At 34.8% G+C, this 20000-nt stretch overlaps 1 protein-coding gene across 3 annotated transcripts in view; it reads right to left on the bottom strand.

Moving 5' to 3' along the window:
- LOC128246942 (uncharacterized) overlaps positions 1-17772 on the bottom strand; it is a 71983-nt gene extending 54211 nt beyond the window's left edge. Inside the window, exon 1 of one of the 3 annotated variants that reach the window (XM_052965512.1) lies at positions 17140-17772. In XM_052965512.1, coding sequence (XP_052821472.1) covers positions 17140-17166 — 27 coding nt within the window. In that variant the 5' untranslated portion in view covers positions 17167-17772. Of the gene's footprint in view, positions 50-1848; positions 1964-17139 lie in introns of those variants that run through there. The other 2 variants (XM_052965514.1, XM_052965515.1) reach the window with 2 other exon arrangements.
- Between the last annotated feature and the right edge of the window lie 2228 nt (positions 17773-20000).

Below are 20000 nucleotides of genomic sequence, written 5' to 3'. Positions count from 1 at the left end.
AAGGAAATATCTGAAACGTTAATAGGCCAGAGATAAACCCAGGCACACACAAATTACATTTTCAAGAAAAAGATGCTTCCATGAAAATAACTCAAGAAAATAATCCTGAAAGTCTGCAGCAGTCAGTCGATGCTCCGTTCACAAATTGTGAAAGATCATATCCAAACATTGGTTTTCACAGACATTGATCACATCGTTATTATAAACTAGAAAACTGTTTAATATTCCTGTCTGTTATTACAAAACTTCTTAACCTAAACTAAATGATCAGTATTGTTATTTCAATGCCCATTAAAAAAACAATCAACACCAGCCTTTGTCTGTCTCAAAGACACAGCTTGCGTTTTTCATTTCAGAAAACATATTAAAGACAATTCTTAAAAAGTAAGAATTTCTTAACAATCTCCTTAAATGTTTCGCATTAATATGAGGAATGTTCTTGAAACATTATAGTTTCTTTTCCACTATTAAATGTATCGCATGACAAACGGTTCCTAGAAAGTTTATTTGAAAGGCCGGCTATTGTTCCTTACAGCGGGAAGGCAGTGTTTCAATACCCCAGAGAAATCAATCATATCGCATAATCTATGGCAAATTTCATGACAATATTGATATTTATGGCCAAGAATATAACATTTCAAGAACTGGGAGGTTTCTGCATTGTTTCATTTTACGCCGAGAACATTTTAATAATACGGTTACAGATTAGCACGTGACAATGCGGCGCATTTCTTTTGAAAACGATCATTTTTATTCCGGTACCGGTCAAAGAAAAACTAATAATGGGGGCATGGTCAGTCAACCAATAGACCACAGATTCGCCAAAATCCTTAACATATTATAAACACTCTTGGCTTATATGCTGTGACCTTAGCATGTTTATATATAGATATGGTCATTACCATGTATATACTGTCTTAGGCATGTCCTTGTAGCTCTTTGTTTATCAATGTGGCCATCAACAGATCGAAATAAACATTCGCAAGTCTTTTAAGCACTAAATGTGTCCATATACCGCTTTACAGGTCTATATGGTCATACGCATATTTACATGACACAGAACTTGTCTGTATGACCCTTAGAAGGTATATTAGTATGGCCCTTGGCTGGTCTATATGGCCCTTTATATATTATTGAAGGGGGGGGGGGGGGCAGTATAGCAGTGGCGGATCCGTGGTGTAGTAGTAACACACTTGACTATCAATCCAGGGGTCGCAGGTTCGATACCCCGTCGCATCACTAAAAATACTAATCGTCTTCCGGGAGGGACGTTAAATGGGGGTCTCATGTGATAGTGCTATACACTGGTGCATGTTAAAGAACCAGGGTAGCTCTAACCAGGGTTACATTCTGTCTGTGCACTATGCTCCAAAAACCTAAAATAACTAACAATCTTAAAGGAGCACTCGCCAAATGGGCAAGGCCCGAGTGCGATTATAATTAAGCACACACCACCACAGTATAGCTTCGGCTTGTTGTAAGCGTCATAGGCGATCTTAGCAAAATGTTTATGGATGAAGAAGAAAATTATATTCCATTGTAAAAGTTATATTGACACTCAATGAAGGCGTAACGCCGACAGGATTAGAAATAAAAGTTCTAATTAAGACATAAAGTGTTTGTGTGTGATTTTTTATACTCATTTATACTAAAAACACACACATTTATAAACAGCTTAAAAAAATATAAAGGAAATAAAAATCAATTTCAAAATAAGCAGATTTTGTTTACAGAATGGAATTACTATAAGGAAAATTAATTTGCGAAAACTATTTTTGTAAAAGTTTAAATTTATGCAAAATTCATCTGATATTAGAAGGAAAAATAAAAATATATATACATCATTACCTTGTACATGATAATCCTTGTCACACAAAGAATAAGCGAAAGTTAAGTAACAAACCAAAAACTGAGCAGCGAATTCTGAAGTTAATAACGCATATTTGAACAGTGTGTTACTTATGATCGAGTGCTCATAAAATTAGCATTATAATCTACGTGCTTAAAATTTCCCTGTTCAAATTTCTCAACACAATAATTAGCTCAGTCCTCAACAGCGGCAGTTAAAAGGACAGCAAATAGCCTAACAATTGAAAACACTTTTCTTAAGCAGCATTTCGGTTCCATTGTAAAGCATAAATACGCAAAGTTGACATTATTGTATTATAAAAAGGAGGAAAATGTAAATATAAGTCCTCGCTCCCGAAGAAATTCGATACATGCAAATACATACCTGGTTAATTTAATAAAATTGAATATCAATCGAAAATTTGTTTGTTTGAGTACATTTATGGATCAATTCAGGAGTTTGGAATATTTGTCTATGACAAATTAGTGTTAAGCTTTTGAGGAAATAATTAGCAATTAGTTTCAATTTCTGTTGAACATTTGTCATTACGACACGAGATAAAGTCATGGGCGTAGCTAGACCTCTATTAGTGTGGATTCGTAATTATGCTGGGGGGGGGGGGGGGGCAGGGGAAAATTTTGAAAACCATGGTGCAATATTGTGCATTCTGGGCGTTCTGAGGTGCTTTATTTAGTACTGGCAAAAATGGACAGTTTACGCATACTGCAACTTTGGCTGTTTTTTTTATGTCAGAATCATGTGGATTCAGCCTCGTACTCGCGTATAGGCAGCTACGCGCCTGCTGAAGTATAGGTCGTTCATACAGTATTGATTGAAGTGGGGAATCAATTTCACCGCCACAGGATTGAAAATATTGCTAGAAAACTGTATTTGTTTAAAAAACTAATTAGCGTTTCTCTTCGTGCTAGAGAGCAATGTTAAACTACAAATTACAAAATACCTTCGTCGCAAAGAGGAGAAAGTGAGCTTTTTTCAAATTTGTGAAATATGGGAAGTGATTAATTGTTAAATAATTTGGTACAACGTGTGTTCGCAACACAAGTAATAAAGCTGTATTTCACAAGTGTGAACATTGTAATCATAATTGAGTTCACTTTGTGAACATTATTACTTGTAAAAATCATGGTTCCGTAGAAAAACCAGAGAGATAATAATTTGGGAATTATTTTAATAATGTTTTAACTTATCCACACGTATTAATACCGTTTTTAACATTAACAATTGTTTGAAAACTAAATATTTTAGACATAGATCCTTAGACAATATCTGGTGTGACTTCTCCCATTTAGCTCTAAGAAGAATGCCCTAAGTACGACCCGTCCATCAATAAAGCCAGCAGTTTCCATTTATCTCTCCGCCACATTACACATATCATGTCTAAGGTTATTGATACTTTGTCCGAATTGTTAAACCATCCGAATTATGTCTAACACCGCTGCAACATTTACGCGTCCCTAGAGACGCGAGTCCGTGGTTACAGTTGCCAAGTAACATATGTAATGTGCTATTCAGACAGTTTTTAGTACCTATAGCAGTATTGTTGATGTTTTATGGGGCCCTAGACGAAAATGTATGTTGGATATCAGATATAAAAGACGTCCAATTAATTCTGAGGACTTGCAGGCCATCCAGCCATATCGTTTTTATAAAATCATTTTTGACACAGGAGAAAATGCACCGGATACCCAATAGTATATGTGATTAAACTATAGGTTACACTATACTAAATAGCGTTTCCTATACAGTTCACAAATAAACCTGGTCATTTTCAAGTGTATTTAAGAGGCATTTCTAAAAGTGTACCTATATAGAAGTCATATATATTTTTAGACATTTAACTGTTTGTCCCTCACTTTAAGTGAATAAAAACGGTACTCATGTTTTCTTTTAGGAAGAAAACGCTATTTTTAACTTCGCCTATAAAAATGCATTACATTGCTATACATAGAGAGAAAGAGAGATTTTATCTTGGAACACATACGGGTACTTTCGAAAGGTACATATAAAGCCATGCATGTGTTATAACTAATTTTGGAAAAATAAGAATGAAGTCTCTTCAATAACAATTGTAAAACCGTGTGTTACTTTGGAAATAATATGTTTTATAATTATGGTATGACCTTCAATACTAAAAAACCTGTGATATCAGCTTTGCGTTACAAAAAAATAATTAAAAGGAAAGGAGCATAAGCGAACACGAAATTATATAGAGCAGACTGTTCATCGTAAATATAATTTGTACAATTTACACTAGCGGATTTAGAGGGGGCGCGCCCGGCTCGCACATCCTCTTAAATCGTAATCAGTCACTTTTTTATATCAATATGGGAGAAAAAAGGTAACTAAATACGCTCATAATGCACCATTTCCGACTACACATGGTTAAAATTGTCTTGAGGAGTAACCCCAAATCCCCATGCAAACAGTTAATGCCACATACTTTCGGTTCTAAGGGAGGTGCGCATGTGAAATGTTTGCGCTCCTAAGTTATGCCCCCTCTAACGTCAATTCCTTAATCCGCCCCTGATTTATCGTAGCTTCAATCACATTAAACACTTGGCATGGCAAGATTAGTTATATTCGTGAGTGTGTATTATATACTGTGTGAGTGTTTGACGGTGTTTTCTTTGAGTTCGTCTACACATTATTAACTCCCACATCGGAACGGTAGCACGTGGAATGGACGTTACCGTTCTATAACTAACGTGCGGATAAGTCAAAATGATTTTCACTTACACCGCGCGCTGTATATTGAACGTTGGCCTTGACAACATGGAACACAACAGTTGAAACAACCGCAACCCTTGTGATTTGGAATTGTATCCTCATGCTAAAGCTCTCTAGTATAATTTCAATAACTCGTGTCGTGCGTACTGCTAGGACTACATGGTGGTGCACGGCTTTCCAGATGGAACTACTGTTCTAGATAAACTTCATTAAATATGGTCGGTTTTAGCCAGGATTTAAACAGGACAGGGAAAGGACAGGGTGCTGCAGATAAGGGACAGGGTGCTGCAGATAAGGGACAGGGTGCTGCAGATAAGGGACAGGGTGCTGCAGATAAGGGACAGGTTGCTGCAGATAAGGGACAGGGACAGGGTGTTTAAAGTAAAATGGTCCAATTAAATCGGGCTGTGAGGAAATTGAACATTATGAACTTTGCAGAAAATGTTAGATATTGCGAATAATTGAAGTTATATAGATAGGTTTCAAGCGCCAGATATATACAGTATGTGTATGCATTTATATATGTTCTCTTTTTATTAGTTTTAAATAACACAAAATACATATTTGACAGTCTTGAGCATTCAACTCTATGAAGGCAGAAGGCCCATTCTGGTCTCCATGAGGGCGGAGGGTTGCTACTGAAAAAGAACAGGATACTGAACTCTTCCCTAACCCTTCAGCTAAACCCCTATGAAAAAACCTATAGCTAATGAAGTAAATCAAAGCACATTAAACCAACATGATACAGTTGTACTCAAATAACCATACATTTTTTCAAGCTATAAATAGTCAGACCAAGATTTTGATGGGAAAAGTTTTCCCACAACCTCGGAGCAAGCGGTCATTATCATCAATTATCGTCCAAAACATCTCCAAGAAAATAAGATTTTATGACAAAAACAATAAATTTAGTCCGTTTGAAACTCTTTTCCCCGAGGATTGAACTCTGGCTATCCGTCATCGGCTGGGCTTATCAGCACGTCTGCATGTGCGCTACCTGTTTAGGGTCAATTTATCATGGGGTAATAGCAGGTAAATGTTTACTCGAATTTACTTATCTAGAATTGATGACTCGTTTTAAGGCATCCGATAAACAATTATGTCAATAGCTTATAAGGGCCAACAGGTATCAACATTAAACATATTCTTAAGTAATAAGAATTCAATCTTATAATTGGTTCGGAAAACTTAAGAAATAAATAATTTCGGTGAATTTAAAAGACGGCGCTGATTAATGTTAATGATGGAAACTTGAATGCAAAATGAAACTGGATATTTACTTTTTGGACGAAACGTTTTTGACAAAAACACATGCATAAAATATTCCGCATGGGATGAATTGTATTTAGTGTTCAGGCGCATGCCTCCGCTAGCGAGATTGCAGGACAATAATTTGGAAAAACACTGAAAACCCAAAGCAGACTACAACCGCCAAGGTCCAATTAAGTACCAAAAACAAATTTCCATTTTGACATTAATCGGTCTATGAAGTCAGTTATTTATCAGTTCACGCATGCGCACTGACTAGTAAAGAGGCATTAGATAGACATTTCGCGTTGAACACTAAGGAAGTTAGCATTAATTATTACTTATTTGGTTTGAGGCAAGGAAAAGTGACACATCCAAGTACTGTGCTATCTGCATAATTTCATTAATAAAATATTTCTCGTTTTATTAACGAATGCAAGGCAAAATATGTTCTAGTTAATCAATTAAGTCGCTTAAGAAGTTCAGGGTGACCGGTTACAATTTTACAAACCTTTTATTGAACCAGTCGGTAAATGCTGATTAATTTTTGAAATATCAAGAACACTTCATAATGTCAGCATGATTATATTTTTTCGCAAACATATCGTAAATTCGCCCGTGGCAAATCAATGGGCCAGTTTGTTTTAAAATGGCATATCAATGTTGTATTTACTTTTAAGCCATTACTGTGTTTTGAGGGGCCCTTCAAACGCCATTAAAATCCCATTGTAACACATGAAGGGGTGCTTGAGTTATACTTACCGTTAAATAAATGTGTCATCGTTTAGTACTCCTGATAAACTGTTTTTGTATTTTTGAGGCGCATTCCGCGAGCCCTAAATGTAAATTATGAGATATTTATAACTGTACAAACTTATACGTGGAAGCTTACATGAACAATAAGAAAGTACAATGCATTACGTTAAGCGAATATAAAAATTAATTGTAAGGTTTTCATCCAGATATATATTGTTTTAAATAGAGGTGGGGTGACATTTCATTTTTTTTAAATTTTATTTTTCTTATATGACTGTTTCACCATTGAATATGTGTTCATGCTATTTCTTATTGCATAAGGAACCATATACATGTGTTTCTCGACCGACCATGTACACTATCGTAACAATTCTCCATTTTACGTGTGAATATTACACATTGACACCGAAGGTATGAATACACGCCGTTCCTGAACAGCACCGGACCGACACGCAAATAGTACATTTGTATTTGAGTCAATCAAATTTCAGGGGCGGCGAAAAAAGGCGGCGGGCGGGGATGAAAATCTTGCAACAAATTTATTGTCGCCTTATGATTAAGATTCAAGTTCAATATTAATTATCAAGGCGAAAGAAAAGTAACTAATGGCATTTAAATGATAATAAAAACAAGCTCATCGAAAACATTAAAAAGAAGATATTGTTGATATCGACAATGATAATGATGACGATAACGATAAAGATGAAGATGATGATGATGGTGGTGGTGGTTATGATGATGATGATGATGATGATGATGATGATGATGATGATGATGATGATCATGATGATGATGATGATGATGATGATGATGATGATGATGATGATGATGATGATGATGATGATGATGATGATGAAGTTAAGATGATAATGATGATGATGATGATGATGATGATGATGATGATGATGATGATGATGATGATGATGGTGATGATGATGATGATGATGATGATGATGATGATGATGATGATGATGATGATGATGATAATGATGATGATGAAGTTAAGATGATGATGATGATGATGATGATGATGATGATGATGATGATGATGATGATGATGATGATGATGATGATGATGAAGTTGACGATGAAGATAAAGATTAAGATGATGATGATGATGATGATGATGATGATGATGACGACGAAGACGAAGACGATGATGGCGATGAAGACAGTGGTGTGACGACGACGATGATGAAAATGACAATGATGGCGATGAAGAGGATGGTGACGGAGATGACGATGATGAAAATGACAATGATGGCGATGAAGAGGATGGTGACGAAGATGACGATGATGAAAATGACAATGATGGCGATGAAGAGGATGGTGACGCAGATGACGATGATGTTACTGATGATGATAGTTAAACATTATGTGGTTTTGTTGTTGTCAGTTTATGATTAGTTTAGCATATATTGCTTCATTTAAATTCTTCTAAATGACGCATTTGTGTGTGAAGAAAGCCAACAAATCTACTGAAACCGAAGTGGAGTTCTTATCACGAATAGAGAATAACTTCACATTATTTGCATTCAATTATCTGACCAAGATAAGAAATCGCAGTATCTTTATTGAAATGGCAACAATCAGAGATTTTGGGGAGGATATATCTTTAATCAACTGCTGGGAATTAATATGTTTTTCTTCAAGTTTATCAAGACAACGGTTTGGAATTTCTGCAGGTTTAACTCATCCTCGAACGCATCTTTGAAAGTATTCCTTCTGGTTTAGATAAATATACAATATGAGTTGAGAATTCGTTCTTTATCACAAGAAAAGATGTACTCTACCGATTGAAAACATCATGCATTTCCTCATAACTGCCAAATTAAATAATCAGCTCCCGTAGACTCAGAACCGCCGCGGAATCCGGAAGACATTTCGCACGAATTATCGTGCACATACGTTTTATTATTCCCTGCTGATTACAACAATTATATCCTCAATCTTCTACTTTATGACAAAAAGCAAAGATCGTATTACCCATTATTTTATGTTCTAACATTATTAGCATGAATTGCTGAGCTAAACCTACAATGAAACTTTATGAAGCTTTCGTGAGTCTTTTATCAAAATCTTCTCCTTTTCAAATTCAACCTTTTTGGGATATCAAATTACAAAACATTAATGTTTAAACATGCTGGTATGATCCGGTTTTTGCTGGATGTCCATTGAATACTTTTCACCAAATATTGCTTATTATGTAAGAAACGGCAGGTTTATGTCGCACAGGTTCGAGTATTCTACGTCAACACCATTAACTCCATGCATTGGAGCAATAGCGGTCATACATTTTTATTAAAATTCAATATGACGGCACGACCCAAAACAGTCGAACACCATTGGCTCGAATACGCTTGGCTCGAACACATCATTGTATCGAATTCCCTTGGCTCGAATTTCTAATTGGGTCGAACTGGATGTAATGAAGCGATTTTTATACTTAAATTAGCCATTCCCGCTTGGCTCGAAGTTTCCGAGGCACTAGTAAATTTTGTTGTTCCCTGGGAGTTCGATCCAACGGGGTTCGACTGTATATATGATTTTATAATTGAGTCATGTGCACCAATAACCAAAATAGAGTGCACGAAATACTTGGCACTGATTGGCCCGTTTAAATCGATTTACTAAAATAGAAATACCAAACTAATAGTAGAAAACATTCGCTGATGATGTAGTAATCAAGAAAAAGAAGAAAAAACTGATCTATAGATCCATTAGACCGTTTTTCTAGTTTCTCTGTTCTCAGTTTTGACTGCTTCTCTTGACATTTTCATTATTATGAATAAAAAACGCCGTCGGTTATAGTATGATTTTAATTTGATGGAGATATACTTGGAATGACAACGGTAAAAACTTGGAAACACTTTGATACCAGTTCCCTTGGAAGAGGTAACATCTGCATTTCACATCAGCTCGGATCCAGTCGACGCCATTTTAACTGAAATCCTAACATCAAAAGACATATTTCACGTCTTTATTTGCATTTTACGTTGGAAACAATCCATTAAATATATATCAACGAATAAGTATTATAGCATGCAGTTTTATTTGAAATTGATTAATGCTGTTTTGATATCGAATTTTTAATTTGGTGCCAAATACGAAATCTCGTTCATTATTTAGTCTTTGATACTAGTCTGTTGCCTCAAAAAGCATCAAAAAAAGATGAAAATAAACTATGCCAGAGCTTGAACTAGTTAACATTGACTAATGGTTGAAGTTAACCTATGTGATAACCGAATTATTAAAAATCTTCCACTTTCAATTAAATTCAATATTGAACACCCTTTTTCCATGTTCAACATATGACGAATTGCTATGGCAACAGCTTTGCCATCGTGACTTTTATGCATGAAATACACAACAGCAACAACAACAACAACAACAACAACATAAATGTGATATTAAGTCCAAAACTTATTCCAATCAAAACATATTTCACCCCAATATTTAAAGAAGAAAACTTTATGCAAAATATCAAACATGATAAAATGACAAAAACTTGCATATATAAAAATACGAATATTCACATGTTTAACGTCTTAAGTATCATCGTCAAAAAGGAATAAGGTTTTCTTGAGTACAAATCCTTCTTATTGGGATTATATCTGCAAGCTATCGGCGGTTTCTTATTTTGTTTATAGACAAACTAATTTAATAGGACAGGTGTCATTATGTTAGTTGATTTTTTAGCTAGTTTATCTCTTGGTGAAGGATTTATTTAGCTATTCATTGGATATTTACTTACCGAAACAGATGACATTACGTTGTATAATGACATCTTACAATATTACTGCGTTTGTTAGTTTAAAAAGATTCTCCAGACTCTAAGTCGAATTTTTAAAGTACAAGATGTCCTCACAATTTGCATTCGGAACACCTCGGCAATTTTTATCGAAAACAACCTCGGATGTAAATAGACGGTTTACAATGTCAGAAATAGATACACTTTAACTACGCCGTGCAAGTACTTAGTAGATCGCGTAGTAATTTCAATTAAGCAGTTATACTTAATGACTTAACTCTTTGGATTCTTATTTTGTGCAATAATACACCTCACTGGCAATCAATTTAAACTTAAATCTACAAATACAAGTGAAACACTACATTTCATTAATATTATAAAGAAAAAAACATTTTATGAACTACTTCTACTGATGTATCGGCATACATCCGAGTTTTTTTTGGATAAAAATGGCCGAGGAGTTCCGAATGCACAAATTGAAGATTCCCATCTTATTATAACAATCGTATGTGTTCCTCATTGCTTAAATGAAAATAAACTCCAATCATCATGTTCCCTCCGTTCTCATTTGACTTGGCAGACGACATTTCTGGCACCACAACAAGGCAAAAGGCGCTTGGAAACTATCAAGCGTCTATTACTTTTGACACTGTGGAAATTACTGCCCATCAAACGTCCACTGGGACGGATGTAAAACGCGTTATTCGGCGGTTCTGGAAAGGATCAGTATAGATCAGTCGAAAAACCGGGACCCGTTAAGGCAGGAATAAAATAATCTTTAATGAAAAAAAACCTTAACAATACGACTGTTTTCTTTCTTTACAAACCAGTTGTTAAAGAAGACTCCTCGAATGTGCTCCTGGGCTGGACTTTTTGCAATGACCATTTCGTAAAAGATTCAAATCGCACTTAACCACAAACGGTCGTCATAAATATTTACCATAAATGAAAAAAAAAAATCCCCTCGTGAAGTCAAAGCTTATACACATGAAATTTGGCCCCTATTGCGACACCAGGGCAAATTTAATAAAAGATATCCCTAGTCAATCTTATGGTTAGTTTCCACATACAAGCAATCTTATTGGTCAACCGCATGTTTTGAAAAAAACAACACATATTGACCAATCAATAAACTTTCGACTACTTAAACTAAATCAAAGAATTAACCAGTTTAAACCATGTCTTCATCGCAGGTTTCACGGCATTTTGGGTACAAAGTTTACTCCTTTGGCGAATATACCATCAACTGATGGGGGTAAAGCTCCCCCTGTGGCTTTAAAATTTTGTTTAAGTCACACTTGGGGATGTGGCGGGGTGAAGCCATAATGCAGCCATTATAGGGCGCGGGCAGACCTTTATAAACTCAACAACAACAACAACAACAACAACAACAACCAGTATAAAAGAATTGATTACAGGGCAATAAACAGGGGACGCATAACTGGGAACTAACAAGCCGTACATTCCTTAAACTAGGTTTTTAACGGAAAATCCATCACATACAGTAAAGTGCATATAATTTTTGAGAGTACAAAGTCGATTTCGTGTTGATTTGAGTAATCCCTAACTGCAAAAGCGACAGGCTTGCTGGTCGTAAATACATCTGCTGGAAACGGATAATGCTTTTTCAATTGTTTTATTTTCAAAACAGCTGTTTTTATTGCCCAAAGCCCTAGAACACGTCATTAATCTGTTCATTTTCCTTTGATTTTCATCCAAACATATCAGGAAAAGCTTTAAAATAAGTTCATGAGTTTATATTGAACTCAACAATGGTCAATTGTAAGAACTGTATATGAGTTTACCAATAAAACATTATTATTTTGAACTATTGTAATCAAAAGCACTTTTAAATATGCACTGAACGATGTGGTATTTGTGTTTAGGGGCTTTTCTGGAGATTAATTTTAAGTACACTTAAATTTGCACTGAAAAAAATGCGGCCTTTGAATCTTTTTCTCTAAAGCTTACATAAGTCTTAAACAAATGAGTAAGTCCAATCAATTGGAGAACTCCCAGCCATTTTCCATCGAACAACCTAGGATGAATGCCAGTGCATTAGTAGAAGTAGTTCGTATAATTATTAATAATAATTTTCCTTAATTGTTGAGTTTAAACGTGTTTTTGTATTACTCAGGTTGAATTGATTCCGAGTGAAATGTATCATTGAATACATGATTTCGACTCTCAAGAGTAAAGAAACTGGAAATTCAAGTTACTACGCGATCTACTTGCTGCGCGTAGCTAAAATGAAAATAAATATGACAAAGTAAACCGTCCATATGCATGCATCTGAAGTTGGTTTCGATGGAAAATAGCCGAGGTGTTCCGACTGAAGCAATAATATGCCAAAACCCGAAATCCAACTGCAGAGACCGTACTGCAATATACTACGATATATTGTTCTTTGATAATTCAAGTGAAATTTCTGTATACCCCCAATAATTTATCATTTAGATAGAGTTCTTACAATGCCATAAATCTTCCATGATAAGGGAATTGCTTTAAATAAGAAAAGTTTAAATAATAAACAAATTACGAGCTTAAATGCACAAACTTTTTATGTGATATTTATTGTTTCGTTACCACTTTAGAATAATGAAACATTTAAAACTGAACAGTATTAAACACTTATGGACACTACAGTGTTGTTGTTTTTTAAAGTCATCGCTGTGGAAGCAGGTTAAGAACTAAAGAGACACTTTATAGCGATTTCTGAAGAACAAAAAAAAAACTTCTTTCAAAAAATCGTGTTGCGATAAATCGATATGAAGGAAATCAAACTGCGATACCATATCGTCCGACAGATTATCGATATTTATCGATATATCGTTGCAGCCTTAATGTTTACACATCATCAATGTTGCAAAAGTTCAAATGCGTTCTAGTATATCAAAAAACAAATGAGGTGTAATCGATTACTTTTATGTTTATTTGATAATTTTACGTTGCAGGATGTAATTTCAAAGCAATTAAAATACCATTTAACCCGTGGGATATCATTAAAGTATTAAATAAACCAATATATTTACCCTCGCACGAGTTAATTACAGGGGGAAGTATAATAAAGCAACTCATAAATAAAGCAAACAACTTCAAAAGTTTACAAATAACACGTAAAACCTATTTACGAGGTCATTAAATCAGATTGATATTGAACCAAAAGGTCAAGGTCAAAAGCTGATAAGCATGGGATTAAGGAAAACGTTTTGATAGATAACAGACACACACACATACACATACACCATTGGAGGAAAAAACCCTACCCAGCCACCTAAGACCTACAAAAACCCGCCGGCCCAGGCCCCTGAGCCCCCCCCCCCCCCCAACAAAAAATAAAAACAATGAAAAAATAAAATTGATAAATAAAAAAAACCTAAAGGCAAAAATAAGACAAATAAAAAAAATAACGGCAACCCAACCCAATAACAAAAACAACAACAAGAGCAAAATGAGAAGTAAAAAATGAAAACTATTTTTACACATATATTTACATGTACTTTGATATCTACGCAATTTTTCATAGCAATGATCGTTTACGAACTATGCGATCATCGCACACAACACCTGCTGACATTTGGTGACATTTCAAATGTCACTGTTTTGAAAGAGTGTTTATTTACTTGCTGCACATTTGTGCATACTATGTATCAAATTGAATCGTATCCTAATATTCGCCATATATGGCAGTAAGATTGTGCACTTTAGTCAGAAATATGTTCTTCATGGAACGTATTCAATACCAAACTTGAATTTAGGGTGATCTAGTGGTATGCCATGACCGCCTCTCACCCATGTAGTTTCGGGTTTGAGCCCCACGTGAGGCACTTCCTCATGGCCTCTCAAAGAGGACAAATAACTGGCTTCTGCCCCGGCAACAGAATCCAGAGTAATTCATATCAGCTTTCCTTACAATCGAGCAAAATCAACTTTAACCTAATTTTAAGAGTAGACAATGAATTTTGATGGGACTGAAAAACACACAATTGGCCAAAAGACTAAACGGAATCCCTGGAGCATGTCTAAGATTAAGAATAGGACTTCCTTCTAAAATTTTAAGCTCAAAAAAGTCAACAAAAGTGTATGTAACGTTATTACCAAGCTTTAAAGTATCTTCGAAGTTATATAGACCATATAAACCGTTTACAGAAAACCAAAATGGGGCAATTCGAGTACTTAGCTCAAGACGGACGTAACTGCATGTACAAAGAGAAGGCGTTACGTCCGATTGCGTTAAACCCTCAGTATTTAATGTCGATCATTTATCCATGCCCTAATTCCCCTTTTGAATAAAATGTCATAAGCCCAGTCATTTAAATCCGCACAAGGTCAAGATCGGTATGGGCTTCTGGCTTCACAAAGCATGACATGAACTACTTAATGAGCTGTTGGCCATGACACATACGCAAAAACCTTCATTCATTTGTAGATTAAAGCTGCTCTCTCTATGATTGAGAGTATTTCTATTTTATTTTTTTGTCTCTGACTCAGCTGATTTTGGCATCAGTGCATTCCATTCAGTCATATAAGATAACCTACCAAATTACAGATCTCAAATGTGTGGGAAACAGCAGAAAAACTCATCTCTGTAAGCGTTAGTAACATTTTTAGCCATTAAACATCAATTTTAAAACGTAAATATGAAAAAAACAGCGATCTGATATTTTGTCAGCAGTCTCATTATATCGTTGGTGTCGAGACATTAACGCAATAAGTGGTTCTTTCTTAGACAAACAATAAAAAAGTAGCCAAGTCTATGAGAGTGTAGTTTTAAGATACGTGAAAATACCGACTTTCAAAACCTTTTAAAAACAGATAAACTAGCATTCTGAGTGGGAAAACACAATGACTTGAGTAACGAATTAAGATCGCCTTTAAGATATGTCATATTTAGTGAACCAAAAACAATTAAAAATCAATTTTGAGTATTTCATGAAGTTTAAAGTGTATCATTCAGGAAAACGGAAACTCCTGCATAATTAAACAGTTTAAAAGCTGAAAGGTAATGCATTATTTGATGCAGATTGAATATTTAATCACTTACCCGGATATTTCTATGGTAACATCACGTAATAAAGTTACCTTTTTTGCATATTATGGATCGTTACAACTATTGGGGCCGAGAGATTTCAAATGATGAATGGGTTTTAGTATTGAAATTCCTGTGGATTCATTATACGGCGTTGCTTTCAACAGTGCTGCTTTATTTCATAATGATATGAAGATGCCTTTAAAGCTGCGCTCTCACAGATTAACATTTTTGACATATTTTTTTTTCGTCTCAGAATCAGCCGAAATTGGAATCAATGCCCTAAATTTAGACATATAGTAGAACCTCGTTGGCTCGATCTCCAAGTGACCAGCGAAGATAACTCGAGCTTCGATAATATCGAGCCAAGCGGGAAGGCTTACATTCAGCTTAAAGAAACCCGTCTTTTACACCCAGTTCGAGCCAACGAGTAAATCGAGCCAAGCAAGTTCGAGCCAACGGAGTTCGACTGTATAAGGTAACTCACAAAAGTACATCTCCATTTTTCGGTAAATCTGCCGAAAAGTTCCTATTTCGTAAAGCGTTAGTAATGCTTTAAGCCATAAAATATCAATTTTAGAACGAAAACATAAATAACTACGGCCTGATTGTTTTGTAAGCTGTCTTAATAACCAGCGTGCAGAAATTTACGCAAAAATGGCTCATTCAAAGACAACAAATAAAAGAAGTTGTCGAAACTCTATATATTTATATACTTTAACGGTTTCGATGTTCAATAGGAATTTATTTAACATTTTGTGTAGTAAGATTTCCATTATGATATTTTGTACTAAAGGTTAACTTTACTTTATAAAGTCTACCCTCTCACTACTATTTCTTACTGGACATTTCATGATGCAACTAATAAGTGTGAGTAATAGAAATAACCATCTTGTTCTCTTAAAACTTGATTGATATGTGTTCTTTTCATTTTTTCTTTCTCTTTTTTTACGTACTTTTCTATATTTTCACGTTGATTATATGTATGTCTAACTCAACTTATAACGAGAAGCGTGCATTTGTTTAAGTTATTTACTTAAGTAAATATTTTGAATCTACAATACTGCTTGAATGCCATTAATTCCCGGGAACAAGCGGATTCAGAGAGGCAGAGCGGGTGGGGGGAAGATGGACGTCCCCCACCAAGAAAAAAATACAAGTTTACATTTTATCTAAAACTCACATAAACATTCCAAAAACACCAAATGAAAGAAGATATATTTTCCTATAACATTGAAGCCGGATATATACTATAACAAATAGCTAAGCTACTCAAGTTTGTTTATACCCCCCACCCCCACTTACATTTACATTGTAATTTGTAGGGAAAATAGCGGTTCTGCTTGGTCCCAAAAGTTGGACATGATTCATGGCTAGTTCTGAAGCCACCGACCACATTTGTTCTAATGCACTTCATTATTTATATCCGTATTCACTAGCTTCACTTTCTAAGACACATGCATCGCATAAATATAATCCAAATTTCTCGAAAGTTCTTAAGCGTAGCAAGCGCTTTTCATTAAGTCAAATTTCTTACTTAACTAAATAGCAATAAGCGTATCATCATAATCGTAAAGATTATTTTCTTTAAAGTCCAAATACTTTGAAGAATGTTAATATTACACAGTTAATACAAAAATAATTAGTTAACTTAGCTTAATTCTGTTGTAAGGGGCTGAACATGTTTAAAAATTTGGGGCATTGCCCTTTTTAAAACTTATTCAATATTCTAAAGTACACAAAACACGTTGAACTTACCTCCAACGTCCCTGGGGCTTCAGTCATTTTCACGGAAAAAAAGATCCTTTACAAGTTAAAAAGAAGAAACTATTTTAAAACTTCACACAACAATTTCAGTTTCCCCACTCTTGTACACGCATGTTTAACGCTGTTTTGACCCCAAAAGTTGAGCCCAAGATTAATATCAATATATCCACAAATGAACAATATTATCTTAAAATGACTTGTCCTCGGCTACTAAACTCCAAGCCGTTGTCCTAATCCGTGGGCCACTGTTCCGTTGCTATATCCGCGTAAGTTTAGCAAAGTTCTTTGTGATGTTAAAACTTGATTAAACGGTTTTTGAAGTTTCTAAATGTCAAGTCAAGTGCTCTTGTTCAGAGATGGGGTCTAGTTGTGACAAACAGTGACAACTTTGGCAAAATAGTCCACACAAGTTTTATAAACAATTCCCCATCTCTTAGTTCATAATATCACACGATTTAGGCAAAACCTTAGGCTTTTAAACATTTATCCATCAAGTTTTATATATGTTGTGCAAAATGATACAAACGAGTATAACTTTATATTAACCATATATCCACCCATGCAACACTTTTGACGCAGTTTTAATATACTATCCCCATTCAAAATATGAACAAATAATGTCAGTTGATGTATACGAAATCACAACATCTACAAAATGATACCGTCTATTACATTACATTTTACAAGTTATGTATACAGCAAATGTCAAACCATTAAACGGCCGTATAATTTGCGGCGAAACTTCATAAAATTAGATCGTATGTACCCAAGATTTAAAGATAAATCTTCTTTCAAGCCTAGATGTGAAAAGAAATAATGTATTGTTGGAGGGTGTACAATTCGCATCCATTATAAAGCCATGTATATCATTTTAAAGATGCACTCTTTAATACTCCCAGATAAGATTTACCAACTGTTGTAATTTACCAAAAAGGCTGAATAAATGTCGAAAACAATGGTTCTTATGAAGGATACCATGATTAATTTGAAATAAATATAGTAAACCACAGTAAATCTTTTAGCATTCACCAATCATTTAATATTTTTGCGCTTTCTGCTATTAAATACAGCTGTTACAATCGTGTTATCAGTAATTAATATCCATAAATGCATTATTTAGTAAGTAGTTAAAGGTTTATCACTCAAAATGTATGTTTGTAATATTCTACCTGCTCGTGATTCATTTTTCTGTGTATTAAACTCATTGTTGTTTTTTTCGTTTCTTTCCCCTGATCTCCTATTATTCATAATCATACACGTCCCCTGGATGAATACTTCTTAAAGCTGCACTCTCACAGATGGACAGTTTTGACATTTTTTTTGTCTTAAAATGAGCCAATTTTGCCTAAGTTTCTGAAAACTAATGATATAAGAACGGATCAGGTCGCGCAGTTTCTCCTATTTTAGTTCGAAAATTGATGTTTTATGCCCAAAAACTCATTTTCCCTAAAGCGTTAGTAACGCTTTTAGCCACGAAACTTCAATTTTCGAACTTTAATTTTCAAAAACTGCGATCTGATATTTCTTCACTAGCCTTTTTATATCACTGGTTTCCAGAAATTTACGCAAAGATTTATACACAAACAATACAGAAAGTTGCCGAAACGGTCAATCTGTGAGAGTGCAGTATTAAATCTGAGAAAAAACTATTCCTGGGATCCTCTATGTTTAGCTTGTGTGCCATTATTACGAACAGTATCAAGTCCGAGTCTAGTCTCAGACTTAGAAAAACCACTCTTCGTGAGTCACAAAGAATTTTTTTAATTCTAATCGTATTATAACATACAATTTTAAATCGTTAAAAATTCAGCAAATATCATCAGCATAACTTTACTAAAAGGAAAGTAACAATGAAATGAAGATCAGCTGTTGTGCATCTAGAGTTGTTACTTTCCTCCAAGTTGAATATTGATGATGCAATTTTATGGATGTTTTTACTAGTACTGTACACTTATTAACATTTAATTTTGTAAAACGAATAGAATAAAGACTCTTTTTTCATATAAAGGTGCTTTCCTGAGCCTGAGTCTAGACTCTGCAATGAGGCTGTTCGTCGTAGTCATATCCCCAAGACCCGCGGCCCGTTTAAAATATGGAAGTCAAAAAAGACACACCCAATCAGATTTCCAAAAATGAATCACTGCCTGCTACATCTGTCTGTCTTTGGTCTAGATTGTTATAGCAAGGTTGTATGGGAAATATTTTCGCATTATTTAAATGATGAAAGGGATTCAATTCACCCTCATTCGGAATTCCTCGGCCATTGTTTTCGAAAACAACCTCGGATGTATTTGGACGGTTTACATACTCAAAAAGTGGTACGTTTAAGTCCGCTGCAAGTAGATCGCGTAGTAATTTTATTAAGCAGTTAAACTTTATGTCTTTACTCTTGAACATCTTAATTATGTTTGCAATAATACACTTCACTGGTAATCAATTTAAACTTAGATCAATTAATACAACTTTAAAACACTAAATTTAATTAACGATATAATTAAAAAAAAATACGAACTACTTCAACTGATATACCGGCATACATCCGAGGTTGTTTTGAAAAAAATGTCCGAGGAGCTCCGAATGAATTCACCCTAACCAAAACTTACCCTAACACTAACTGTTTTCGTTATTCTACAATCGAATCATCGAAATACTCGATTTCATTTCCCATAGTCTTACGATAAAACAAATTAAAAAATGGCCACTTGAAAGCATATTTCAAGAGAAATATTTCCCCACTGATCGCATGCTTATTTAAAGTGTATGGAATCAAAACGAACTGTTTCCTCCATGCTTTAAACAAACTTCAAGGTGTCAAACTATAAACTGTTCTAAAAGCATGCAGGTACCAGCTA

This window comes from Mya arenaria, chromosome 9 (genome assembly GCF_026914265.1).
Source record: "Mya arenaria isolate MELC-2E11 chromosome 9, ASM2691426v1".
Taxonomy (NCBI): domain Eukaryota; kingdom Metazoa; phylum Mollusca; class Bivalvia; order Myida; family Myidae; genus Mya; species Mya arenaria.
Note: the sequence above shows the minus strand (reverse complement) of the source record. Positions and strands in the feature narration are given on the sequence as shown.